At 38.7% G+C, this 27,491-nt stretch overlaps 1 protein-coding gene across 21 annotated transcripts in view; it reads right to left on the bottom strand.

Moving 5' to 3' along the window:
* DLGAP1 (DLG associated protein 1) overlaps window positions 1–27,491 on the bottom strand; it is a 906,793-nt gene that overhangs the window by 291,597 nt on the left and 587,705 nt on the right. For 5 of the 21 annotated variants that reach the window (XM_046025129.1, XM_046025119.1, XM_046025122.1 and 2 more), the window contains exon 1: window positions 23,539–23,631. The exons of 9 other annotated variants lie outside the window; for them this stretch is intronic. In XM_046025129.1, coding sequence (XP_045881085.1) covers window positions 23,539–23,631 — 93 coding nt within the window. Of the gene's footprint in view, window positions 1–23,062; window positions 23,215–23,538; window positions 23,632–27,491 lie in introns of those variants that run through there. 7 more of the 21 variants (XM_046025130.1, XM_046025121.1, XM_046025126.1 and 4 more) reach the window with 2 other exon arrangements.

The raw sequence follows: 27,491 nt of genomic DNA, 5'->3' as shown, positions 1-27,491 counted from the left end.
CTATAAACACTAAGCTTAAGTTTTTGTGCCCACACAAATGATATTTTTATGTACTCAAGGAACTTTTGGTAGGCTTCCATAATCAAGGTGGCTAATCTTAAAGATTGTTAAAGGAAATGCAGTAGCAAAAGACAAAGACGGATGAGGCTTTTGAATCATCCAAAAGATAACAGCTTGATAGGCTTGAATTTATAATGAATTTATAATGCAGCATCATCCTAGAATAGGCTGTTAAATAGAAGGTCTCTGAGTACAAGGAAAAGCAGCCTGGGATTATGAAGAAGTAGGATGCTAAGCTGACTGTGCTTTGTTTTTATTTATTTTTATTTTTTAAGATATTTTATTGATTTATTAGGGAGTGAGCAAGAGAGAGTGAGAGGGAGAGAGACAGAACACAAGCTGGGGTGGACAGAAGGAGAGAGAGAAGTGGACTCCCCACTGAGCAGGGAGCCAGTGTGGGGCTCAATCTGGGACTCCAGAATCATGACCTAAGTGGAAGGCAGACACTTTAAGGGACTGAGCCACCCAGGAACCTTTGTTTTTAGTTTAGAAAATCAACTTGGTTGATAAGTAAACACATGCTTTGAGCTTTCTTATGCAAAGGCATCTTTGCAGAAAGAAAACAGAAGGAAAATATTTCTTAGTGTTAACAGGACTGGTTTTCACAGAAACTGGATTTTCTCCCTTTTCTTCCTGGCATCAACAAAAAAAAAATACAACAAAATGAAGACAAGCCCACAAATCACATTTTCAGCAAAACTAGCAGAAAATCCACAAACTCCAAAGTTAGAGTCCAGCAAAAAGCCAAAGAGGGAAGTTATAATAATGTGGTAGGTAAATAAGAGGTACAGAGGGGACCTACCTGTAGCAGAGCTCAGGAAGTTCTGTCAAACATACAGTCCCCCACAGTAAGGACCTCAGTCTGGAGGGGAAGAGCTGTGGAAAAGTCTGGGACTAATGTAGGTGGTGGAGAGAATAAGTAGGCAAATCTTGTTAAGGGCCAGAACAATTCTTTCTAAAAATGACTGTATCATTTGTGTTCCCCATGTGACAGGCAGCCTGGGAGGTTATCCATGAGGTAATTGAGGGAGAAAAGAACTAGGTTTGGTCTGAGAGTCAGAGGATATGGGACTATGTAGATGCATCATATTATAAAGAAACAATTTGTAACTATAACAACAGGAAAGGAAGCCCTTGATTCTAGGGAAACTACTGCCCACCATTCCCTCCACAGGAACCTTCTGATTCTCCAGAAAAATACAACTCACTCAATTAGGAGTAACATAAAAGGAATAAACATACAGGTACTTTAAAGAATATAAGAAAGGGTAGCCACAGGTATCTTGTAAGTAGTAAAAATGCACTGGGAAAATGTGTGCCATAAAGCTTAACCAAATTCAAAACAATAATCAACGAAGCAGTTACAGCTATTAAAAAGATCACAAAGAAGAATGATAAGAACTCAGGAAAGAAGTGAGAACACAACAAAAGGTTGTTGGTAGACAACTGGAGGATGTGAAATAGGAACTGGCAGAATTGAAGGAAAGGAAGGGAAGGACATAAAAGACGAAAATGAAAAAGAGCAAAGAAATGGTGCAGAGAGAAAAAGAGAAGGATTAGGGAAACAAGGAATTATATCCAACATATGCATAGCTGTGATTCTGAAGAAGAAAATCAAAGCAATAGTGTAGAATAATTTCTTAAAATAATTCAATAAGGCTTTTCTGAAATTAAAAAAAAAAGGCCCAAATCTATTTAATGAAAAGTTACCCATTTTATTAGTGAAAAGTCATCAGAATGGTCAAACACAAAGACACAGCTTAGAAAAACTATTGGAAAGAACCCTTTGGCAAAAAGCTAAAACCAGGTTAAGGGAGAGAAAATGAGGTTGACATCAGATAACCACAGAAACGCCTAACCTCAGCACATACCAGAAAAACATCTTTGGGATATCAAGCCCAGAGAAGAGGAGTCAAGGATTTTCTATCTAGTTAAGCTCTCCTTCAAGTATAAAGACTCAAGTAAAAAGATAGCTTTGAACATGTGAGAATTTGGGTTATATTGCTCAAATGAACCTTTCTAGAGGAAAATAATAGAGGTCAAGCTATATACAGACATAATGCAAACAGAAAAATGTCAGCAAAGAACCAGTGGCCAACACCCCCATGTTCATTGCAGCATTATCTACAATTGCCAATATATGGAAACAACCTAAATGTCCATTGATGGATGAATGGATAAAGAAGATGAGGTACATATATAATGGAATACTATTTGGCATAAAAATAAATTGCTATTTTAAAAGGCATAAAAATCTTGCATTTGTGACAGTATGGGTGGATTTTGAGGGCATTATGCTAAGTGAAATAAGTCAGACAGAGAACAGCAAATACTGCATGATCTCACTTATATCTGGAAACTAAAAACTCCAAAGAACATAAGCAAGCTCGTGCATACAGAGAACAGATTGGCAGTTGCCAGAGGTGGAGGATTGGGGGTGGATGCAACTGTTGAAGATCAAATGCACAAACTTCCAGTTATAAAATAAATAAGCCCTGGGGATGTGAGGTACAGCATGGTAACCATAGTTAATAATACTGCATTGCATATTTGAAAGTTAAGAACTTTCAAAAAGTTGCTAAGAACTCTTGCTCATCATAAGAAAAATTTTTTTTTTGTAATCGTGTATGGTGATGAATGTTAATCAGATTTATTGGGGTGATCATTTCATAATATATATAAATATCAAATTGTTGGGGCGCCTGGGTGGCTCAGTGGGTTAAAGCCTCTGCCTTCAGCTCAGGTCATGATCCCGGGTCCTGGGATCGAGTCCCACATCAGGCTCTCTGCTCAGTGGGGAGCCTGCTTCCCTTCCTCTCTCTCTGCCTGCCTCTCTGCCTACTTGTGATCTCTGTCTGTCAAACAAATAAATAAAAATCTTTAAAAAAATAAAAAGATATCAAATTGTTATGTCTTATACCTGAAACAAATTTAGTGTTAAATGTCAGTATGCATAATCATATAATACTAACTGGCCAAAACATAGTTTAATACATTTTAGAAGAGGTTTATCATCTTCTTTATGGATTTAAAAGGGTTGATCCAACATTTCACAAAGTTCCTGTGAGCTACATATCTGTTAGATACACTTTAAGAGTTCTTTTCTATTTCAAATTTGTCATGATTTTTAATTAAATCATTAATAGCTGTTGAATATTACAAAATATCTTTCTTGTGTATGTTAAGATAGTCATGGGTTTTCTCCTTTAGTTTTCTAATGCTGTGAATTATGTATCTTTAATAATGTAATGCCTTCCTTTCATTACAAAATAAATCCCATCTGGCCATGTTATTTTAAATTATTTACAATCATTTAATTTTATTGATATTAAGAATTTTTGCATCAAGGGTGCCTAGTGGCTCAGTTGGTTAAGCAGATGTCTGACTCTTGGTTTTGGCTCAGGCCATCATCTCATGGGTCATGGGATGGAGCCCTGTGTCCAGCTTTGTGCTCAGTGGAGAGTCTGCTTGGAGATTCTCTCTCTCCTTCTGCTCCCAACCCCCACTCTCTCTCTGTCAAATGAATAAATGAATCTTTAAAAAATTTTCTAAAAAAAAAGAACCTTTGCATCAGATTTGTGAAAAAAAAAAATGCATTAAAATTTTCCTTTTCCAAACTGCCCTTGTCTAAGGTTATATAAATAAATCCCAAGTGAATTTGGCATCTTTTTTGTTCAGATCTCTAGAAGAACTTTTGAATGACAGGGATTACATCTTCCTTGCAAATTTCCTAGAACTCTTTGGGTCTAGTATTTTTTCTGAGTAAATTTTATTTTATTTTATTATTTTATTATTTATTTATTTAATTATGTTCAGTTAGCCACTGTATAGCATATCATTAGTTTTTGATGTAGTGTTCAATGACTCATTAGTTACATATAACACCCAGTGCTCATCACAGCCTGTACCTTCCTCAATACCCATCACCCTGTTACCTCTCCCCCCCCCCCCCCATCTTCCTCCCCTCTGAAACCCTCAGATTGTTTCCCAGGGTCCATAGTCTCTCATGGTTCATCTCCTTCGCTGATTGATTGATTTCTCTCTCTCTCTCTCTTCCTTCCTTCCTTCCGACCTTCCTTCCTTCCTTCCTTTCCTTTTCTCTTTCTCTCTTCTTTCTTTGACAGAGATAGAGACAGATCACAAGTAGGCAGAGAGGCAGGCAGAAAGAGAAGGGGAAGCAGACTCACTGCTGAGCAGAGAGCCCAATGTGGGGCTTGATCTCGGGACTTGAGATCATGACCTGAGCTGCAGGCAGAGGCTTAACCCACTGAGCCACCCAGGCACCCCTCTCTCACTGATTTCTACCCCTTCAGATTTCCCTTCCTTCCCCTATGGTCCTTCATGCTATTGTATATGTTCTACATATGACTGAAACTATGTAATAATTGTCTTTCTCTGCTTGACTTACTTCATTTAGCATAATCCCCTCCAGTTCCATCTACCTCAAAGCAAATGGTAGATAAATTCTAAATTAATGCATCAATTTCTTAAATTGTCATGGATATGGTTTCTTTTCTTCTTCCTTTCCCTCTTTCTTCCTCTCTCCCTCCTTCCCTGTCTCTTTCTGTCTCTCCTTCCTTTCTAACTCCCTTCTTTCTTTTTTATACCAGGGGAAAGGATAGTCTCTTTAAGAAATGACATGGAGAAAACTGGACAGCCACATGCAAAAGAATGACATTGAACCATTATCTTACAAAATATACAAAAATCAATTCAAAATTGATTAAAGATTTCACATATCAATGTCTACTTAAATTTAATATCCTATCTTTTCATGCAAACCATGAGAACCTTGAACAATGTAATTCCATTTATACCCCATCCTTTATGCTATTATCATATATTTTACCTCTAAATACATCATAAACCCGAAAATAAAATGTTATAATTTTTACTTTAAACAATCATTTGCTTTTTGATGGAATTAAGAAATGCACAGGGTAACTTTCATATTTATACACCTAATGGTTTGTTTCTATCACATTTTGAAGAATTTAATTTTCTAAGAAATTAATCACTTAAGTTTTTAATACATTGGTATGAAGTCTGTTTCTCTTCTATTCATATGATAGCTTTAATATCTACTGTATATTTGTCCTTGTTCTTTTCTACATTCCTATTAGTGTTTGTGTGATGCTTTCTTTTTTCCTGCTTGGTGAGTTTATTCAGAGGTTGCTCAATATTGTGGGTATTTTTAAAGAACAGCCACAGCACAAAAATATTCACAGTGATTATCTCTGGGTGATTTCTATGATCTTCTTTATTTTCTTATGTAGTCTTAAAAAAACTCCCCCCAAATGTATACCAGCTGTATGAACCTGCCTTATAATACCTGATTTTTAAAGAAGATTTTATTTATTCATTTGAGAGACCGAGAGAGATAGAGCACAAGTGGGGGTGGGGAGGGGAGAGAGAGAGGGAGAAGCAGACTCCCTGCTCAGCAGGGAGCCCAATGCAGGGCTTGGTCCCAGGATCCCAAGATCATGATCTGAGCTGAAGGCTGAGGATTAATAGACTGAGCCATACCGGCACCCCAATACTTGATTTTTAAAAAAGAAATAAGATCACAGGTACAATGAACAGATTAGTTTCATTTAATAAAATGAAAAACTTTTAAACATAATAAAGAAGTATAGACTGGATAGGAGATTCATAACTTGAATGACTTTCCTGATACGGTATATAAATAGTTTCATGAAAAACTGTATAATAGTCTGTAGTTGAATGCATAAGACTCTGGTTTTGGCCCTGTTCTGAACATTCTTTTAATTATCAACTTTGATGATGATATATTGGTGCTATTATGAGATTTACAGTATAATACATCTTGGGAAAATATTTAAAATATTGTATTTCAATTTCATATTCTCCAAGTTCAACAGTGAAAACATTCTTTTTGGTAGTCTAAATGGCACTTTTAGTTGGCTGAATTGGAAGCAAGCTGTCCTTTCCTCAAGATTCTACTGCCATTTGCTGGAAAATTATAGTAAGAAATAACACTAAGATAGCTATTAATATAAATGGTGTTCCCTGGAGTTAGCTAGTGCACAACCTACACAACAATAAGGGCTGGCCCTGAGCTAGAAACACACATTCATATCTATAAGGTGACATTTAGTAAAGATAAATATGATATTTTGCATTAGGTCAAACCATTTAAGTGCACAGCTCAGGGTGGGAGAAAACTGTTAATGTGATTTCCCAAGAAAAAAAAATGGCATACAGATTTTACCTGAGTGCAGCACTGGGTCTAGCATGACTGCCAGACAAGCTAGTGCACTGACAGAAGGACACTGTTCATGTCCAGAGATTTTCAATGGACATTGTCAAGTCCACCCGAAATATTGTTCACACCATTATATCACAAGTTAAGAGGGATGTTGCTTTTCTTGGAACGAGATATGATTTGTCATTTGGGATGCTGGAAGTGCTTAAAGTCTAGTTCTGGAATGCTGAAGAATTGCTGAAGGAAGTAGGTCTTTGGAGGTTGGAACAATGAAGACTTAGGAGTGAAAAATAAATCATGAAGCATAGGACAGATGGCCCCGTGAAAGAGTGATTGATTTACTTCACATGGTACTTACATCCAGGTTAAAGGGAGGTGGATTTGTATTACAATAGAGAAGAATCTTCTAAAAAGGTGTCAAGAATGGAAACTGGTACTGGTAAAAATTCAGTCTTTCTAGAGGTCAGTTGGTAATATGTGCAAAAATCCTTCACATTTTGCACACCCATTGGCTGGGCTGATCTAATTCTAGGAATTTCTACTGAACAAATAATTTGATACTTCTTGAGGCATTTGCCACAGTAAAAGGTTTGATAGGTTACTAGAAAAAGAAGAGGAGAGGCAAAGAGAGAGAGAGATCGAATGGGGGCAAAGAGGATAAATGCCATGAAACAGAAAACTACTATTCTAAAGATGGGGGTGGGAAGGACAGTGAGGTATTATTAGAAAATTGCCAGTCAAAATAAGGTTGAATGCAGGCCACTGAGGCAATGGCCCAATTTTTTTGTTAATTAGATGAGAGAATTGTGATTGCTAAAATAAAACTCAGATTGAGGATCTCTAGTGAAGTGAGGTCAACAAAAATAGCTAATAGGTGGGAAATTACTTTAGTCATTTGAAAGTGAAGAAACCTATTACAAATGGATGTTAAACTGTAACGAGAAAGAAAATGGATTCGTGCACAGATTATTATATGTTATACTGCTACATCGAGAGGGTTTCAGCATGTAGTTGCTACGGAGATGCTCGTTTTAGAAGTGTGCACTTGAGGTTAGACAGTAGCCCAGACATTTGTGATTATCTCCATCTGAAAATGACAGAGCAAAAATGTCTCTGCAGAATAATTATTCCAAATTAGAATATTTAAATTATTTTGAGATACTAAGATTTACTTGCTTTTTTTTTAATTGAATAGTGCATAACATTTGGAAATACCAGAAAGAAGGTTTCTACATTTTATTAAAAGAGATATTTGTGGCATTATTCATAGTGGTGAAAAATTAAAAAAAATCAAATGTTAAATAATTGAGAAATGAATATTCTGACTGTGGTATATCATCATACTTCAATAGCTACACCTCTTTTCTTTAAAATTATAGGCATTAAAATAAATAAGTATTTATTAAAATGATAAGCACATGTATACATACAAATGAATACAGAATGACTTTTACTCTATCACTTTAGGAAAACTATTGGCACATCTGGTAGTTACTTCCTAATTGCCAGATTCATCAATAGACTTTTTATTCCTTGTCCAACTTGACCACTCTTTGGTAGTTGACCTTCCTGAACTTTGCCTTTTTTGAAATCCTCTTCTTCGTTCACTTCCATCCTGTTTTGTTTTCCTTCCTATCTTTCTATCTTTCTAGCTCTTCATTACAGCTTCTCTTTGCTTCCTGTCTGTGCGTTAACATCTGTGTAGCCCAGGAAATTGGCCTGTACTGCCTCATCTTCTAACTTACACATGCCCCAGTGTGATATCATTCACTCTCAATCTTGACTCTATCTGCCACATGATAACCCCAATAAATGTTTCTCCAGTGCTGACATCATCCTGAACTCGGGAATCACAGATTCAACTGCCTCCATTCTATCTTCCTCACCTGAGGAGTTTGGACTGATCTGACACCTTTAAGGGCAAGTAGAAAGAGTATCTTGAATTCCATCTGTCTTTATTTCTTCTCCCCTAGTTTGATTCACAGTCATCTCTTGTCTGGATTATTGTAAGAACCTTCCAAGTTATATTTGAATGAATAAAAGTTTGCCTATGGGACATCTTCAGAATATTCTAAAGGCACATCAGATTCAAAATGTCTAGAACTAAATCATCTTCCCCATCCAAATTTATTTTTCCTCCCATATTATCTCTTTCCATTGGATGTGTTGACATGTCCCCAGTTTTTCAAACCATAGATTGATATCACTTTTACTCTTTCTTTCCTGACACCTCAGTCATTCAATGTCCAAGTCTAGGTAATTCTATATATTTTAAAAATGTTTTCTCCTTTTTAAAAATTCTTATATCAGCATCCCCCCCTCCTTCCACTATCGTAAGAGCTTCTTGTGGACAAGAGTCATACCTTTTCAACTTTGTATTCCTGGTCCTTCACAGAGTGCCTAAATTAGAGTTAGTGCTCACAAGTGTATGAATTAAAAATTTGTATTATGTACCCAAAAAGGATACAATATGTATAACACATTGATTGTAAATGTATAACATGTACTTGTTTACATTTACGGATATCGGAAGGGGATTTCAAGTATATAAAGAATTGGCATTTTACTGTAAAGCGAAGTGAATAATAAACATTTTAAATGAAAAGAGAGCAGCAAATATGGAATTCATAGGCAAAGGAGAAGCTAGACCCAACAGTTAAAAATAGTTTAAGTAGTTTAAAATAGACTAACATTGTTTTATAGTCCAATAGTCTAATAGTTTAAAAGAATCCAACAGGCAAAAAATGGAAAATTCCATCTCCACGTAAAAGAAGTCTTCAGGGAGTGCTGCATACATACAGTGGTCTTATTTAGCTGCTATGCCCTGGATGGGTGATTTCAGGTACTTTTCACACAAAGTTTACAAAATGGTTAGGTTTAAGAAGTATATCGCATATCAGGTGGTAGATTGTATGGCAGGCAGAAAAGGGGCTCCCCGAAGATGCTCACATCTTAATCCACGGAACTTGTGAAGACGTGACCTTCCACAGCTCAAGGGGCTTTGCAGATGCGATCAAGGTAATGATCTTGAGATAGGGAGATTATCCTTGGTTAACTGGGTGGTCCCAACATCATTATATGGATCTTCATAAAGGAAAGAGGGAAGCAAGGAGAATCAGAGAAGGAGCCCTGAGCCCTGACCACAGACACAGTGATGTCATTGCTGGCTTTGAAGGTCGCAGAGGTACTTGGGACTAAAGAATGTGTGCAAGCTGGAAAAGGCAAGCAAATGGATTCTCCCCTAGAACCTCCAGAAGGAACACAACCCTGGTGACCTTCTGAGTTTAGCTCAGTGCGATCCATCTCAGTCTTCTCTTCTCCAGGACTAAGAGGTAAGACGTGAGCGCATTTTTTTTAAGCCACTAGGTTTGCAGCGACCTGTTAGAGCAGTAATAGGAAACTAACACAGGCACTTAGGATTTCATCAAATGACTAAATGTCATTGTGATCTCTAATGGTAAGTGTTCTGCGGTGCCTTTAAATTTGGTTTCATGTTTCAGTTCACGTTGCTACCACCATGTTTCAAGGCTTAGTACAAATAATACCATTTATTGAGGCATTACATAATGTCTCTTTTTCAAGTGTTGTTCCACACCTTTTATACTACATTAACTTGTTTAATCCTTTCAAACTCCCTATGTGATAGGTATTATCTTCATATTCCAGAGGACGGGAGAGGTTAAGTAACTCATTCAAAGTTGCATGATTGGTAAACACAGGGTTTGAGCATAGCTGTCTGGCTCCAAAGCTTCAGAGATAGAGCATTTCAAATGGGGAAGCCTTTTTTCTATCCTTTCTTTCTAAATCCCAGCTTGAAATCCTTCTTCCTATTAAGCCTCCATATTCTGTGCTCAAGTATCTATGCTTCTTCTTACTTCGTTTTGTATTATATGTATCTAACGACCTAGTTCCACTAGGCTCTGAGAATAGGAATTGATTTTACAAAATTTTGAATTCCCCTCTCATCTCACCATCAACCCTTATCGAAGGGAAATCCTCATTTTTGGTCACTTGATCACTCAGGAAAAGCTCCTTTCCAAATAAATCCCATTACAAACTTGACTTTGTAATAGCATCTCCAAGTTCCAAAAGAGGACTTACTTATTTCAGGTAATATGCACCACAATAACAACATTCCTCAAATCAGTCTAAGATGATAACCCAAAAGATTTTTCTAATGAACTATTATAAGGAAAAAAGGAAGTCATCTATTTTAAGTTTTTAAGGAAAAAAATCCTAATTTTAGTGATACCAAAACTTAAACTCATTAGTGGCTTTTTAAAAAAAAAGATTTTATTTATTTATTTGAGAGAGAGAGAGACAGCACAAGCAGGAGAGCGGCAGGCAGAGGAAGAAGCAGACTCCGTGCTGAGCAGGGAGCCCAATGCAGGGCTCAATCCCAGAATTCTGGGATCATGACCCAAACTGAAGGCAGACACTTAACTGACTGAACCAACCAGCCACCCCTGTTAGCGGCTTTTTATCTTAATCTCTTTTGGGGACATGATAAAAATCTGTGGACTTTTCTCCCTAGCAGGATGAACACAAATACCTTTTCTCCTTAGCTTTTGAAGTTCTGGAGTTCACTGACCCCATAGAGTACACTCTTGAATAGTCTAAATGTCCACAGTCCCAAGCTAAAACACTTGAACTAGGGGGATAGGTATGCCCTGCTTTTTTTCATTTGAGTTCTCCTTAAACCTCCCTCCATCCTGCCTACTAAGGGATCTTCTCAAGGTAGGATTAATTTGGCCATTAGTCAAGCTATTCTTCGATTCTGCTTCCAGACAGCCTAGGCCGTATGAATGACCTCCCCGCAGATGCTCCAGGCCTGGGACCTCTCTTCCTCTGAGGGTCTGCATCAAGGAGTTCTGCCTTAGGAAGCTCTTCTAGAAAGGCCTTTTCTGGAAAGTAAGCTTTCCAACTGGCCTGCCACCAATGGCATTTTCCTAGCCTGCTGGGCTGAAACAATTTCTTTTTCTTGAGGCCTCAAAAATGGCCAGAGAACACTTGTTTTCAGAAAGCAGTATGAGAAAATAGGGCTTTTCAAGTTTGGTAAATAAACAAATGAGGCCAGACAGCATGTTTTTGGTAATTCCAGTTCCATTAAAACAGAAGCCTACTTTATCATGGTTATCATTCCATGAGCTACTGCGTAGTATCCAAATGGGTAATTATTATTTATATTTCAGAATGGTGTGCATAAGTCTCACACTGACACCCAGAGATCAGTACATTAATTTTTTAGTGTGCCGTGGGAAGGTGTGAGATTCACTCATCTCAGTGAATAGGGTTAAATTAATCACTGCCCTAATAACCCATAGTGAAGACTCCATGGGCCTCTCTAGAAAGCTCTTGCTCTTTGATCTAAGGTAGAAGAATGTGAGGTGGCCAGGAGTGGCTCAGGTGTAATTCTGATGCCAACCATACTTGTTGGTGGGAGGGGAGCTGAACGGCACCAGCTGTATGAATGGCCGTGGCACACATTACTATGCATTGCCAACTTCTGGATCCATTTGCACCCAGAAGCAGCTCCTAGAGGTGCCAACAGATCATAATTTACAAATAAATGTGAGTAGGAGAATCATTTTGCATTGTCCAGGACAGAGTTTCAGCCCAAAGCTCCAAGAGCATGAGTGGAAATATTCTAGGTACTGCCTGGTGGCTAATGACGAGTCAGGTACAAAATGCAGAGTAGGGGCGGAGTAAGGTTCCCAGGCAGGACAGCGTCAGGCAGAGGGGAAGAGCAAAGAAAATGGCATGAGGTGCCCAGCACAAGGTCCCATGCACAGTGACTGATGGATACATGGGAACTGAAATCTGGGCAAATCCCAAGTTGTTGTCATGTTTCTAGTGAAAACTTGCTTTTACTTATTGAAAACTAGCTCCTTTATAGAATTTACTCCTCAAAATAACTCCCGAGGTAAGTATTTTGCAAAAGAGGGGCTAGAGAATGAGTGGAAGTGGCTTACTTAATGCCACATAGTGAGTGAGTGGAGGACAGCGTTTACGCAGGACAGCCCTTGCTCCTTGGGCCTCTCTGGGCCAGTGTGTGTGTGTGTGTGTGTGTGTGTGTGTGTGGGTGTGTGTGAAAGAGGATTGGCGGGTTCTGACACCTCTCAGCATGAGCTATCCCAACAGGATGTTACGTTCTCTTGGCAAAGTCCAAATCTAGTAGAAGTCGTAATATTAAGAATAACTACTAGAATTCATTATATTAGTGCTATCCAATAGAATTTTCTGTAATAATGGGAATGTTTTCTGTTTGTCCCATAGGGTAAACAAACACCAGTCACCCATGACTGCTGAGCACTAGCAATGTGGCTATTGTGACAGAGACATTGAAGTTTGTGTTCTTATTTAACTTAATGTAAATTTCAATAGCTACTTGTGGCTAGTGGCGGCCATATTGGATAGTACAGAACTAGACAGTTTGCTTTAAAAGGAACTCTAAGGGCCATCTGCCCAAATTTCCTTTGCTCTATCCCTGACATGTTCATCCAGGCTCTCATTACACACATTTAAGAAGCTCTCCCCCTATCTTGGGATCTGATGTCTTTGTTAAGAAGAGCTCTTCCTAATCTAACAATGGCACCTTCAAATGTATGATCTGGGGTTACAGTTCTGTTTTGGTGTAATAAACCCGTTCACTTTTCCCTGAGGCTATCTCTTGATATGCTCTCTCAGGGCTTCTCTTGTGCCTGTGAACTTTTAGGTCTCCAGTATCAGCTCCAGCTGTGTCTCCATTCTCTCAGTGCACCGCATTGTAGGCCATCCACAGAATCCTGTCATCCCACCATGCTGGCCTGTGGCTGAGCTGAGTGCCAGCTGTGGAATGAATGGGAGAATGCCTTCCCTCACCACCAGGGCTCTGCTCTCTGCCTAGATTTCTTCTCTAGAGCCTAGAAAGCCCCAACTGCTTCTGGGACCAGGGGCCTGGTAGTTGGGCTCAGCCTGATGTCTCCTAGGCCTCTCTGGGGAGTCCTTCCCTGTTCTTTCTTCCCTAAACCATTGCTCCTCCTTAGAAATACTGCCCAGAGAATTAAATTGTTTGGGTTTGGCCTCCAGGCTAAACCATGTCCTTCATCTTTGGGGAATTTGAATGTTTTAGAAAAAAAAATTCTATATCATTTTGTCCACTAAAACCCAAATCCTGTCCTCTGTTTCCTTATTTTCACCAGCTGGGTGGGCGGCTACCTTATCTGTTGTGTTCCTTTTCCCAAACTGGTCTTTCCTTTCTCACGTTTATCTCGTCACCTTTCCCAGATTTCAGCCTGGGTCACACAATCACTAAATAAATCTTGGTTGAATGAAAGGCTTGTGGAGAATGGCAATGCTATTAAACCATTTAACAAAAATTTTTATTATACACTTGTGATCTAGATAATGCAAAGGGACTACATATTTTGATAGTTGGGTGGATTCATCCCTGGTTGAAGCTAAGAAATAATGCTATATTCTATTCATCCATTAATCTAATTAAATGAGATTAAATTGTCGTGCTTCAATTTTAGCGAACTCTTAACATTTCATTCTTATGCATGGGGGTATTTTATAAAATACTGAACCAAGAGAAGGTGGAGGTTTTAGGACATATTAAGATTGTATCCATTACTTCAAATGAATTTCATCTGGGTTTAAACAAAGAGGGGAGTGCATTAAGTAGGGGCTTGCTAGAACACTGAATTACTGGCAGTGAGATACATGTACATGAGGAAAAATCCCAAATGAGTTGAGCAGTGGGATAACACAGACTACACTGACTTCCAAGTTCATCACTTAACTGCAATTGATCAGTTCTTTCATCCTCATGCATTTCTTTCTTTTTTTCTTTTTAAAGGATTTTATTTATTTAACAGAGATAGAGAGAGAGCTCATAAGGGGGACTGGGAGGAGAGGGAGAAGCAGGCTCCCCTGTTGAGCAGGAAGCTTGATGATGGACTTGATCCCAGGACCCTGAGATCATGACCTGAGCTGAAGGCAGACGTTTAACTGGCCAAGGCACCCAGGTCCCCCATCGTGACGCATTTCTGAAGTCTGGCCATTCTATATTGTTATCTATTATAAGAATTTAGTTTAAACTCAACTAACATCCACTGAACAGCATATGTTTATTGGATATATACAGCCACCTCTAAGGTGCTCTGTATGAGCACTCTGTATGAGTGCTCTGTACTTTATGTTCATGACTCAGTTAAGTTATACATTTACAGGTAATTAAGAAGCATTCTGATGGTAGACCTATAGGGAAACTTATCTTTTCCTTAAGATCTAGAGTAGTAATTTAACAAATAGTAAAGCTGTTTGAATGTCTTAAATATTTAGTTAATAACCTGGGATATATAGAGCTTGTGCACCGAGCAGAATTCTGACTCACAATATGCCTGAGAAATAATACTCTGGTCTCCCAAAAGGACAAAATATAAAGTCATAGTGACTTATAAAGGAATTGAGTTTGGGGATTCCTAGTTCATTTCCTCATCATTTCAGTGAAATTACTTCTCCTGAAAGCAAATACCCCTACATTAAACCAAGCCAAGGATATTAAATGGGCATTTAATACCACATTTATTTGGACATAACTTTGCAGTGTTACTAACAACATCATAACTACAATCAGGTTGGAAATTTCAAGGGGTCAATAATGTTGTTTCCCACTGAAACAGGTGAATAATCAAAACAACCTTGAGAGATGGTTGTTTCATAGATTGAGGTCTAATTTTCCAGTTACATGAAATAACATTGTACTACTACAATTTAATGATTTGTATATCTGACTTTGTAAACAAATCTCACATGTTCCTTGCTTTCTAACTTGGCTACTTTTCAAACTAGACTTAAATTTATAGCCAGTCATAAAGGCAGGTTCTGTTTTTTCACCAGAGTTGATCTTTTCTTTCTTTCTTTTTTTTTGTTTAAGATTTTATTTATTTATTTGAGAGGGAGAGATAAAGTGTGTGGCAGAGGGAGAAGCAGGCTCCCTGGAGCCTGACATAGGGCTCTATCCCAGGACCTGGGGATCACGACCTGACCCCAAGGCAGACACTTAATCGAGCCACCCAGGTAGCCCTCACCATAGCTAATCATTTTTAAAACTGTTATTAAAATAGATTCTCATCGAGAAACAGTCCTTCAGGAAAAGAACAATGGGAATATTTCCAAAGTAGAGGCAGCATGATATGCTGGAAAGTGAACAGATTTTGAAATCAGAGCAGGGTTTAAATCTCCATTATGTCACATACGGGCAGTATAATCTCAAGCAAATTAGTTACCCCATTTTGTGTATGAACAGTTGCCCTGCTAACTTTCAGAAATAAGGACAATATATATTAAGTATAGGCTCATAAACCTTTCTCAATACATTATGTTCCCTTTTTCCCTTTCCTCTGCCGCCTTTTTCTCATTGCCATCATTCGTTATCACATGGAGGAGCATCTGGCCGTAATGGAGATGAGAAGATGCTCAGTATGGTGCTGTGGAAAGGAATCGAGGGCCCTGGGTGTTCTCCAAATGTCAGTTCCTCTCTCGGGGCCACAGGCGAGCAAGGAGGTATGAGGTGATGTAAGAATTTGCCTGCCAAAGCCAATAAGTGATTTTAGAGCGACTCAATCCGAACTCTGGGTGCCCCGTGATCAGCTGTTTTCATGGATGGGGCCCCAGGACTGCAGCGGGGAGAGCCGTTGCTGCTAATTAAACTTACCAAACTTGGGATAGCTACCTAATATGTTTTGGACTTTGATCAAGGTTTTAGCAGGGCAGTGGATGGAGGGGGACGGGATTTGGATTTGAATCCTCCTACTCTTGTTTCTATTTTAAATTTTTTCGTAAAGTTGACGGCATCTGAATACGGAATTCTGTGGTTCAACAGAAAAATGCATTGGGCTAACTGGCCTTTGAAGTTCTTTCTGATACCTGGTTCTATTGACTAAGCATGCTCGCTGGGAGTTCGTAAAGAAGAAAGACACAAAGAAATGCAGTCTCCAGAAACTCTAGCCACAGACTAAACCACAGCCAAATCAGACCCAGTCAGTGCCTGGAATGGGAAAAGCAGGGGTGAGTCAGGCAACGGAATTTCTTGAGCTTACAGAATACCAAGATAAATGAATGCCTCATGTTACATGATTGTGGAGTGCTAACCTGGGGTAAGAGGAACTGGGAAAGATTTCCTGCTGGACCTGCTTCTGCACTGCTCCCTACACCTGAGGAACCAAGGGCATGCCAGTTAATTTCTCCAGGCCTCAGTTTCCTCCTTGTAAGTATGGTTCTGGGCTAGTCTTCCATTCCCAGTTATTTAATAAAGTAGCTACCTAGACAGTCAGGGAAGAAGAGAGACGAGGAAGAAAGGAACAGGAGAAAACACAGCTAAGCCCAACTTTCTGGTGCTTAGTAGGGTGCAGGGGATGGGGAGGTAGAAGTAAGAAGCAGTATAATTAACCTCACGTATCTGATTTCTGAGGGTCACTGCAGTAAGACCAGTGAAGGGCGTTATTAATGTCTTGCCCACCATACATGCAGTGTCTAGGGAGTTCTATAATACCACTCTGGGAGATGGGGCAGTATTACTGATTGGTGGGCATAGAGAACAAAAAGAAGGCAAGCAAGGTCAGTTTAGAGGAGAAACGAGGGTGTGGTTTCCAATTTTCTACCACGGATTGGCCACAGGAATTTGTTATGTAGATTTACCAATGGGATCTAATAAATAAAAGTTGGCAGCATGAAAAGTCAAAATACGTATTTTTAAAGAAGCATGAACGCTCACAGGAGACATTTTTGATTGATTGTTCAGTTCATGAGATCATCTGGCATGAAATAAAATGTTTCCTTTTCTGTGCAGTGATTGCATAAGCCAAATATGGCAAAGCGACCTACACGACAATTTTCGGCCTATGGATCTGATTTTTCATCAGCCTCACCACACACCCCTCACAGAGGGTTCTTGTTTTTGGTGGATTTGTTTCACCTCCTTTGTGAAAGCCTTAGAGTGAAGGCAGCAAGCAGGAAAAATCAGCTATTTATAGGCTTTTTTGACGAAAAGTGTCTGCTCAGCGTGCCATGGAATACTTCCAAGAGGTGGGAGAACAGGAAGCTATCTAAAATCAACTAGAAAGCTGGAGGAGTGTTATGGGGGAAAGATTTTACATGGGAATCATTTTCAGAAAGCTCAGGTTTCATTTGCAAACAAATGACAGTTACTTTCACTGACACCCCCTGAGTTACGGAAAAGCCAGCTAAACTTATACTAGTTAAGGAGAGATAAAGGAGGGGCGCCTGGGTGGCTCAGTGGGTTAAAGCCTCTGCCTTCGGCTCAGGTCATGATCCCAGGGTCCTAGGATCGAGCCCCGCATCAGCCTCTCTGCTCAGCAGGGAGCCTGCTTCCTCCCTCTCTCTGTCTGCCTCTCTGCCTACTTGTGATCTCTGTCTGTCAAATAAATGAATAAAATCTTAAAAAAAAAAAAAAAAAGGAGAGATAAAGGAAAAAAAAGACTTGAATTCTCCAAAGATTAAAAGTAGTTGGGGTTTGTAAAGGGACTCGAAGGGCACACCTCTCTCTGTCCTATTTATTGCTGGAGGGCCCCCAATCAGACCAGCGCTGCCAGGTAGCCTGTGTGTAGCTGGCTTGGGGATGGAGGTGATTCATCTGGGACTTTGGGCCCAAGCGAAAAAGAGAGATGGACAGGGTCTCGTTGTCATCTGCTAACAGTGGCGGAAGACCTCCCACCCATCGAAGTCATCCTGCAGGAAATACTCGTCAGAAAACCTGTATGGGAGTCACCTTGTAGACAAGTTCCATAGCTGTTGATTACACTTGTCCTGTTGACGTAACAAACGTGCCAGGAATAAGGCAGTCTTGGCCAACTTAAGTTGTGAAAGCAAAAGCAGGTCTTCCGTGAACAAACTAAAACTTCAGGAGGCCAGAAGAATTGTGTTCCGTGGGCAAATAAATATAAGCCATGGGAAAACCTGACCCATTGGTGATGAGCTAACAAAAGATCTACCCTTTGTGATCTTTTCATCTGAGGATGAAACCCTTGGGTGTTTAGTTGGGACATGTGTGAAGGAGCCTTAAACCTACAGAGGGATGAAGACCGACTGGCATCCAATGCTGGGGGAGGGCTTTCCTTTATCAGGGGATCAGATATGCTCATTGTAACCCTGGTCTAATGAAAGTTGGTCAAACAAAATATAAGGAAGTGTTAGGGTAAGTGGAACACATGAAGAAGCAGTGAAGCATTTTGATGTCTGAAGATTTGTAAACCCCAAACATTTCACACTGTTCTTTCATTTATTTCCTGAATCAGAAATTAATTTTCTTCCAAGACACGAACAAACAAAAGAGTCATGTATCATCAGGCCCCTTTTACAGGTACAGAAATGGAATTACTAAATGAAGGGAGGCCCAAATCATGTTAGAAGTCAGCAGTGATAGTAAAGTTAATGGAGTGCCTGAGCCCTTGTTTTCATCTGTTAGACTCTACTGCCCCCTTCAGTAAATAAGTTGATAAATGTAATCTGACAGTTCCCTAGACTTGGGTTACAGTATCTTTTGGATTAATATCTAGAAATCCTCATTTTTTAGCCAGTTTCAAGGTGATTCTTGTCCACACAAAGGTAAGGAATCATTGTCCTAAATATTCCAGAGCAGGTGGCTACACATAAAAATGGATAATAAAAAAAAAAAGACTCATGTCACAGCTATGTTAGCAATTTTTATCCCAGAAAAGTAAGGTGAGAGGTGTGGGGATGTGGCTACCAAGATAGTGTAAGATCCAGAGAAAGTACATGGTCTCAGAGTCCAGTCCTAGGGCTCTGAGGATAGTGCTTAAGGATGACATATCCAAACATGGGGCATTTCTGCTCCATTTGTCCCCCTTTGATACATGGTTTACTCATAATGAGACCACTGAGATGCAGGAGGGACTGACAGGGATAACAGGAGAAATATACCTATTTCTATTTTTCAGAAGTTAAAATTTTACTACCCTGCCATTAGTAACCACAGAATTGCAAATTGCAGGCAATCATTTAGTTAATAACTGTTTCATCTCTTGTGAATCTTTTAAGCCACAGACATGCTTCAGATCTAACTTTGAGATCAGTTTTTTCTCCCTTTGCCTCCTTGTGCCTTGACCCCACTGCCTAAAAGGATGTGGTGAGGATGGGTAAGCTAGTCTTTGAAAAGACCCTTAACGGTTTGCACAGATGTGTGAGACATAATGGGAAAAAGAAGAGGGTCAGTGAGTATGCTGGTTTCAGCCTGCTACCGACAAGATGACTGATCTGGTATCAGCCAAGGTGTCTCCCTAGGGTTTATTTTTGTCATTTTTAGAAAGAGGGGGTTGGACTAAATAATCTCAAAGAATTCTTCCGTAAGATGATTCTTAGATGAGAGTTAGGTAGGCAGGAAGTTGCTATATCCACCTTGCAAGGAGAAATTTGTAAGTGAGAAGGTATAGCAGATGGCCTTCCAATGAGGAGGTTCTAAAATGCTAACACTATCATTTTTCTGAAAACAAAAAACCAAAACCTGCTTGATTCTTTACACAAATTTTAGGCACCTGGAAAGGAAAACCAGGGAGGCATTAGACAATTTTGCAAGTCTATATGAAACAGCGGAGAAACAGTGGAGGGGGAAAAAAAAAAGCAAGTGGAGCAGAAGTCATTTCCTTTCATTTTTGTTGGATGTCTCTTTGTATGAAAGGGATTTCTCCTCACACCAGGGAATAGGGCACGGGCACCCCTAAATGGTTTATACTAGTGGTCTGAGATGAAGTTCAATAAAATCAGTGTAAAGGCAAAGCAATGAGTTTTCTAGTGAGATCTTCAAAAAAATGTGATTCCCCACTTTATACTCATTCTTCTTCCATGGACATTGTGAAATTGTGTGTTTAAAATGGATCCTATGTCATGGATCAGAGATCAAAGAAAGCATTCATATAAATGCAAATTTTGAAGTATGGGTGCAGGGATGTCTATGCAGATGTAATGTCTAGAGATGGACCTGTACACATGCATACTATGTGTGGTAACTCTGGACTCCACAGGATTCTGCTTCACAGACAATTCTGTGATATCACAAGACTGAATTAGTAGGAAATTTCCTATTTCTGTGAGAATAGTGAGTAGAAACTTCAACTGATAGAGAATAGTGGCTTAATGTGCATGAAAGAGAAAAATCCACTTGTCTAGACAACTTATTTTGCAAATGTAATTAGAAGTTTCTTTATCTTAGAAATGGAAACAGAGTAGGGTATATTGCTTAACTTGAGTAAATAAAAAAACAACCATTTTTAAAGATAGTTTTATATAGTCTTATACTTAAGAGACCGAAGAATCAGAATTTCTTTCCTTGGTCATACAAATGTTCTTCAAGAAAGAAAAGAGTTCAAAAATAGCAGAAACAAAACACTGGTCAAAAGCAATAGAAGGAGTGAGATGACATGCTTCTTCTTACACTATATTCCCTCCTTTACCTTTGCTAATTGTATAACAACAATTCATTCATTCTTTTTATATCTACCTTTTAGCTAGAGAGGGGACTGGGTTGAAGGAGAATAAATCATTCACTGAAAAAAAAATTAAGGCCACACCCCTCCACCCCCACGGTGGTTTCTATCTAAGAATTTATAAAAACATTTAAATATGCATTTATAAAAATTAAGTAAAAAAAATTTCCCCATGCCATAACAGTGTTCCAGATGTCAGTTACTAAGGACAGAACCAAATGATAGGGGATGAGCAAGATGATCATGAGAATCTGATAAATGAGCCCTAGATGGGAAGTTAAACACACATGTTATTTTTATCCAATGGGAAAAGTTACGTGTTCAAAGTTTCAAATGAGTAATACAAATCAGTGAGGTCACATAATTCTTTGTGGATATCATGAGTAACCTGGTTTTACCTGAAAAGGCCAATTTTCATTTTTCTCTACCAAGCTGGCAAATGACAGGAAAAAAATCTGACCAAGGAGTATTATGGTTTGAACCATGTAAAGGTCTGGTTTCAACTGTTTAGACCTGAAAAGATGGAATTTCCCCGTGATTCAACAGTGCACCAGGGAGCACACTAACCTAATAAGAGAGGTTGTTGCCTTTGAACCTAAAACAAAATGGGGAAAACCTAATCACCAAATCAAAGCCAACTTGGTAATACTGCATGTATATTTTAGCAGTCCCTATAACGTCTCAAACAAAAGACCAAGGTGTCCTAGCATTCACAAATCACTGTTCATGTAAAGTTGGGTAAAGCTATGATCCCAAGAGGACAAGAGATTATGAGTGACTATTTCTCCAGAGAATGTGAAGGATTGCCGGAAGCTTTTGCCTTTAATTTGCAACCAAGCAACCTGTTTTCTAAGGAGGATAGAGAAAGAGGAAATAAAGGCCACTGGCCACGAAGAGATCCAAGGCTGTTTTTTTTCTCTTCTTCTGTGCTAACCAGTGCTATACCCTCCATTAGAAGATTGGACTCTGTCTGATCAGAAAACAAAGGTTATGGAACCTTTGACTATGGCTAGCCAAGTACTTTAGAATAATGAAATTGCAGACCAAGAATCATAAAGTTTCTTTAACAGATTTCAGGAAGGATTTCCTATTTCTTTTTCGAGCTTCCTTTGGCTACCACTGACTCTTTCTGGACCCCTGCTTTCTGACAATCATTTGTCAATGGTTTCCCCCACATCTCCACTACTATTTGGGCAATAGTGAGAATTAGAATCAGAGAATTACCAGGATTCTGCTAGCTGTGCACTTGATTCTACCTTCAAAGTTAGGACCAGTCAGTAGTAACCTCATTTTTCTATCAACAAAGAGGATGTATTTACTAAGATCAGTGAAAAAAATAGAAGATTGTGCAAGCCATGAAGGAAATACATTCAAGAATCTTGATATTCCTTAATGGATTATCAAAACAATTTAAATTAAAAATAAAGAAAATTATTAATTAATGTGGCTGATGGTTTTTTTTAAAAGGCAGCAAGCAAGCATTGTAGTAACCAAGTAACCAAAGTCACTCGCAGAATTGCTCAGCACTGTCACACATTTCACATAAAGTAGTTTTAATTGATTTAATATAATTTAAATTGTTCTAAAACAAGAGGAAAGAAAACCTCGGCCACAGAAGAAGAAACTCCCACTAGGCAAAGACTGAAATAATCTTGAACAAGATTTTGAAAAATAGTTGTACTTGCACTGGGAAAAAAAAAAACAAACCCTGGGTTCATGCTTGTTATGAATGATTCTTCAGTGATCTTTTGTGGAGTCTAATTTAACCAACAGACCCCCCCCCCAAAAAAAAACCAGAAAGGAAGGAGGAAGGAAGGAAGGAAGGAAAGGTAGAAAGGAAGGAAAAGGAAGCAAAAGGAAAAACAAACAACCAAACAAACAAACCCCAGCAGTCCAGAAATTTTAATTTGCCAAGGAACGGTAAGCATTGAGGAAGCTTTCAGGATCCTTGTCATGGAAAACAACCGATCACATTTCAATCACTAGCCACACAATATCCTCTAATAACACCTAGCACCTTAGATCAAATGTGTCAATGAAAGATTTTAGGAAGCCTCTGTGGAGACACCGATTTGTAGGTATCCAGTGTTTCCAGTGTCTCAACCTGTTTACTCACCATCTGCACATACATTAGTTTATTAGATCTTTCAGTCTCACTAGCTATTATTTAGAGAAGACATAAAATAACAAAAACTATCCCCCTCCCCAAAGAAAACCCCACTCAAACCAACAACACACTATCACCAAATACAAAGTAATAAAAGAGTTGTACCCAAACCTGGTCAGTCCTTCCATTTCTTGAAACTTGCACACAAACTGAAGAAACCCACTCAGCCTTAAAAAGGTCGATCATTTCGCTCTCCTAAAATTTCATCTCTGAGAGTGGCTTTCTTTCTCCGTCTCTGTCTTGCTCTCTCTCTCTCTCCCTCTCTCTCTCTCCCTGTGTGTGTCTCTACTTCTACCGGAGAGAGCGTTTTGTTTCCCTTTTCCTGTTTCTGCTGCTGGATGAATGCAAAAATACATGATTGAAGGGATTTTTTTTTTTTTTCAGGTTAACAGTTGGAAATCTAAAATCTTGCTCCTCTGAATGGCTTTATATGCTAGTCACTCAACACATAACGTTCACATAAAGAGGCATATACAGAACCAAAAATCCTGCTTTTTTAAAGCAAACCAGAACAACAACAAAAACTCCTTTTACTCCTTCGAGCCCATTCCTATTTTATTTACTTGACTATTAGCACTTACCCGGAGATGTGCCATAAATGCTCTATTCCAAATGTATAAAAGCCAACCACATCTCAACTGAGAATTAAACAGTTTTAAAGTCTTCAAATCCATGTCCCTGCTCCAAACCCTGTTACAGTCACTGGCAGTGGTACAAGATTCTAAACAGCAGACATCTGATTCTTGACATTTAAAAATAACAATATTGGGGGGAAAAAGGGAGTCTTTTTTTTTAATCATTATTAACTACAAACAGCTTGTGAGTGAGCACAGATCACAATTGATGTATTAACTGGATCTTGCTATAATTTCAAGCTATAGTATTTTATTTCTAAATCAATGTCAGACAGAGGCCAAATACCTACAGACTTCTCCTTTTCTGTATAACAGAAATGGCAATGGCTTAAGTTAAATTAATTCCAAGTGGCAATTCTCCAAAGAGAGAATCAGAACTTTGCTAGTAGTGAGATTCTATTATTGGTGAATATTAATTTAACCTTTGTGCAGTCTTGAATCAAACTAGGGACAGATGGATCCTTCGTGGCTTGTCTAAGATAGGTCACATTTCATGCACATGCACTCTTAACTACATGCACAGAGATGAGGTCAAAGGAACACATACATCTGCTACAGAATAAACCAGGTAATAAAATGAAAGTAAAAAGCACGTATTTCCATCTCTGGAGCACATTTTCGACTCAGACGGATCTAGGATCAAATCTTAACTCTTTTACTTACTATATGCCTGCCTTGGGAAGTGATTTAATCTTTTGGGCCTTAGTTTAGTCACCTGCAAAACTGGAGTAAACATAACACTTTACAAAGTTATTTCAGGTACTAACTGAGATACTGTGTGGTTTCTGGCACCTAACCGGTATTTGCTACATGCCACTCCCTCCCTCTGTTTTATATTTGGAAGGGGTTGGGATTGGACATGGTAGAACAGAAAAATCCAGACTTTGAAGGTGGACAGGTCTGTTCTGACCCTCCGTGTTGCCACTTAATGACTGTGTGTCCTTAGGCAAGTTACTTACCCTAATTTACTAAATCTCAGTTTCTTCAATTGTAAAATACCTCACAGAGTTTTACAGAGCAAATCAGAAACATTGGAAAAACACGTACTTTTGGTAGACATGTATTAAATGAGAGTTTCCAGGCCTCGCAATTCTAGAAAATTGCTCTAATTAGTACACCTCATATGTAAATAAGGAGTTTAAAATGTGAACTCAGATCACAGGTCCTCTAGGCCAAATGCCTCATCTTATAGCAAAGGAAGGAGACCCAGAGAGCTGAGATGATGGTCACTGGTTAATGAGTGACAGTTAACACATTAGTGAAAAACAGCAGCTGGAACACAGACTTTCTCCTTTGAAGTTCAATGCTTTATCCAGTAAACTTTGTGAGGCTGAGGTCAAACACATTTGTAAATCCAGTTTCACTATTGGTAATTAAGATAATAGAATTGGAAAAAGATTTTTTTTTTTCATTTCCCCAAATATGCTTCTAAGAATGAGCTTGTAAATGAAATCATTCCATGGGAGTTGGCAGGGGCTGGCTACACCTGTCTTCCTGAGAGGAGCTTTGGCAGAATGGTGGAGTCCCTCTTTCTTCTAAAGAAAGAAGAGAGTTGGAGAGAATGTCCAGTTTCAGGAGTTTCCTGTTCTCCTCCCACCCCTGTGAATGTCCAGCTCCTTCTTTCCTTTCCTACAAGGAGCACTTTAACCTCTGCACACTGGGTGGGAAGAACCCACTGTTCTACATTTGGTTTATCTGCTAGACACACTACCTGCTCACACAGAAATACAGAATATTTCCCCCCAGTGTGAAAGACTTGCACAGAATAGGAGCTCAATAAATGTCAATATTTATTAAAGAAGGTGTTCCTTTGAGCTCAGTTTATATTTAAAGGGTTTAACTAACTTGGTGCAGTGTTAATTATTGCAGTTATTGTAGGATAAAAAATATTAATTTCTTTCCATCTTTCAATAACTTCAGAATTAAAAACAAAGATCCTTTGGGTAGTGAGTCAGATTAGCTGTTACTCTGGGGAGGAAGGGACAGAAATGGGATTGGGTAAGGCATATATGCTATCTATTGTAGTTAATGTGTTATTTCTCCAGTTGGGTTACATATAACTGGGTATTTGTTTTATTATTATTTTTCTTTATACTTCTCTGTAAGCCTCAAATATTTCATTAAAAAACTGGCTTAAAAGAAGGTAAATAACTTAAAAATATAATTCCCAAACCTTTGAATATGAGCTGTAATAATGCTATGATACTAAATCTCATACTTAAATTTTCAAGCTTTCTTTCTCATTTTACTGAAAAGCTTTTAATAATATTATGTTTACTCTACAGATTTTTTTCCTCCTGTCAATATTTTCATGCCCTTGATTCTAGGGCTGTGCTGAGATGTACTGGGAAGAGCTATTTTGTCTCAAATTGATATAAGTCTAATTCTTAGTTCTTCAACTTTTTGGCCATGTGGCTTTAAAATCACTTGATAGGGCGTCTGGGTGGCTCAGTTGGTTGAGTGACTGCCTTCGGCTCACGTCATGATCCTGGAGTCCTGGGATCGAGTCCCACATCAGGCTCCCAGCCCCATGGGGAGTCTGCTTCTCCCTCTGACCTCCCCTCTCATGCTCTCTCACTCTGTCTCTCTCTCTCTCAAATAAATAAATAAAATCTTTTAAAAAAATAAAAAAATAAAATTACTTGATATTTCTCATCTCAGTTTCCTTTCTTGTAAAAATCAGAGTATTATTGTTTCAAGCTGTCAGGATTGTCTTGAAAATTAAATGGAATAACAAATGTGAAAACATTTGCTACAGCATCTGATACATTGTAGGTTTTCAATCAATATCAGTTTCCTTCTTTCTTTCCTTATCCCTCCACTTTTCTCCACTACTTGAGCCTTTTACTGCAAAAAGACATAAAAAAGAAAGAAAAATGAATTTGAGGTAGGAAGAACGTAGGCAATCATGTAAGCATAAAAAAGGTTAAAAGATACTAATTTCGTCACTAAAAAGGCTGGTTCTGGATCCTTGCAGAGTTTTCATCTTTAATCTGAAATTTCTTATCTAATCTTATCACTACTTATTAAAGTCCAGGTTTGTTTTTTTTTTAAATTCGTTGTGGGGGGGTTTTTTGTTGTTTGGGTTTTTTTTTTGCTTTTTGTTTTTGTTTTGTTTCTTTGTTTGTTTGTTTGTTACCCATTACAGAACTTTCATAGTTAAACTCCTGTTCTAGGGCTCCTATCTCATTACCCATCCTTTCTTCAGGACAGACATTCTTCTTCTTCTTCTTTTTTTTAAAGATTTAATTTATTTATTTGACAGACAGAGATCACAAGTAGGCAGAGAGGCAGGCATAGAGAGGGGAAGGGAAGCAGGCTCCCTGCTGAGCCGAGAGCCCAATGCGGGGCTCCATCCCAGGACTCTGGGATCATGACCTGAGCGGAAGGCCAAGTCTTTAACCCACTGAGCCACCCAGGCACCCCTGGGACAGACATTCTAATTAAAATACTTTATTTTAGATGGTGGGTAAGATTGATATGCTTAAAGAATTTCTAAAGCCTTCATTTGTAACCCTTGTTATGGTCATTTCTATAAATTAAGTGATTTGGATTCTCTCCTCCCTCTATACTAACAGTACAACAGTATAACCCACTAAGCCTTTACCTTTCTTCAAGGCTAGTTTTTTATATGCTAAGTGAGGAGGTTGGAATAAATGTACTCTTTAGCTCTAAAAATTCCATTAAAAATTCTTGATGGCTTAACTCCTCTAGCAACCTTATAGTAAATAAGACAATACTACTCTGAGTGGGAAAAACTGACCATGGAATTGTGTGCTATTTGTGAAAACTATCCACATGTTAGTGCCTTCTTCTGAACACTAGGATGGACTCTGACACTGTCCTTGCCCAGTGACTGCCAGCCTGGCATATTCTCAGGGCTAGGTATAGGCATTTTC

This window comes from Meles meles, chromosome 12 (genome assembly GCF_922984935.1).
Source record: "Meles meles chromosome 12, mMelMel3.1 paternal haplotype, whole genome shotgun sequence".
Taxonomy (NCBI): domain Eukaryota; kingdom Metazoa; phylum Chordata; class Mammalia; order Carnivora; family Mustelidae; genus Meles; species Meles meles.
The sequence above is the reverse complement of the archived record's forward strand: the minus strand, read 5'-3'. Positions and strand labels throughout refer to the sequence as shown.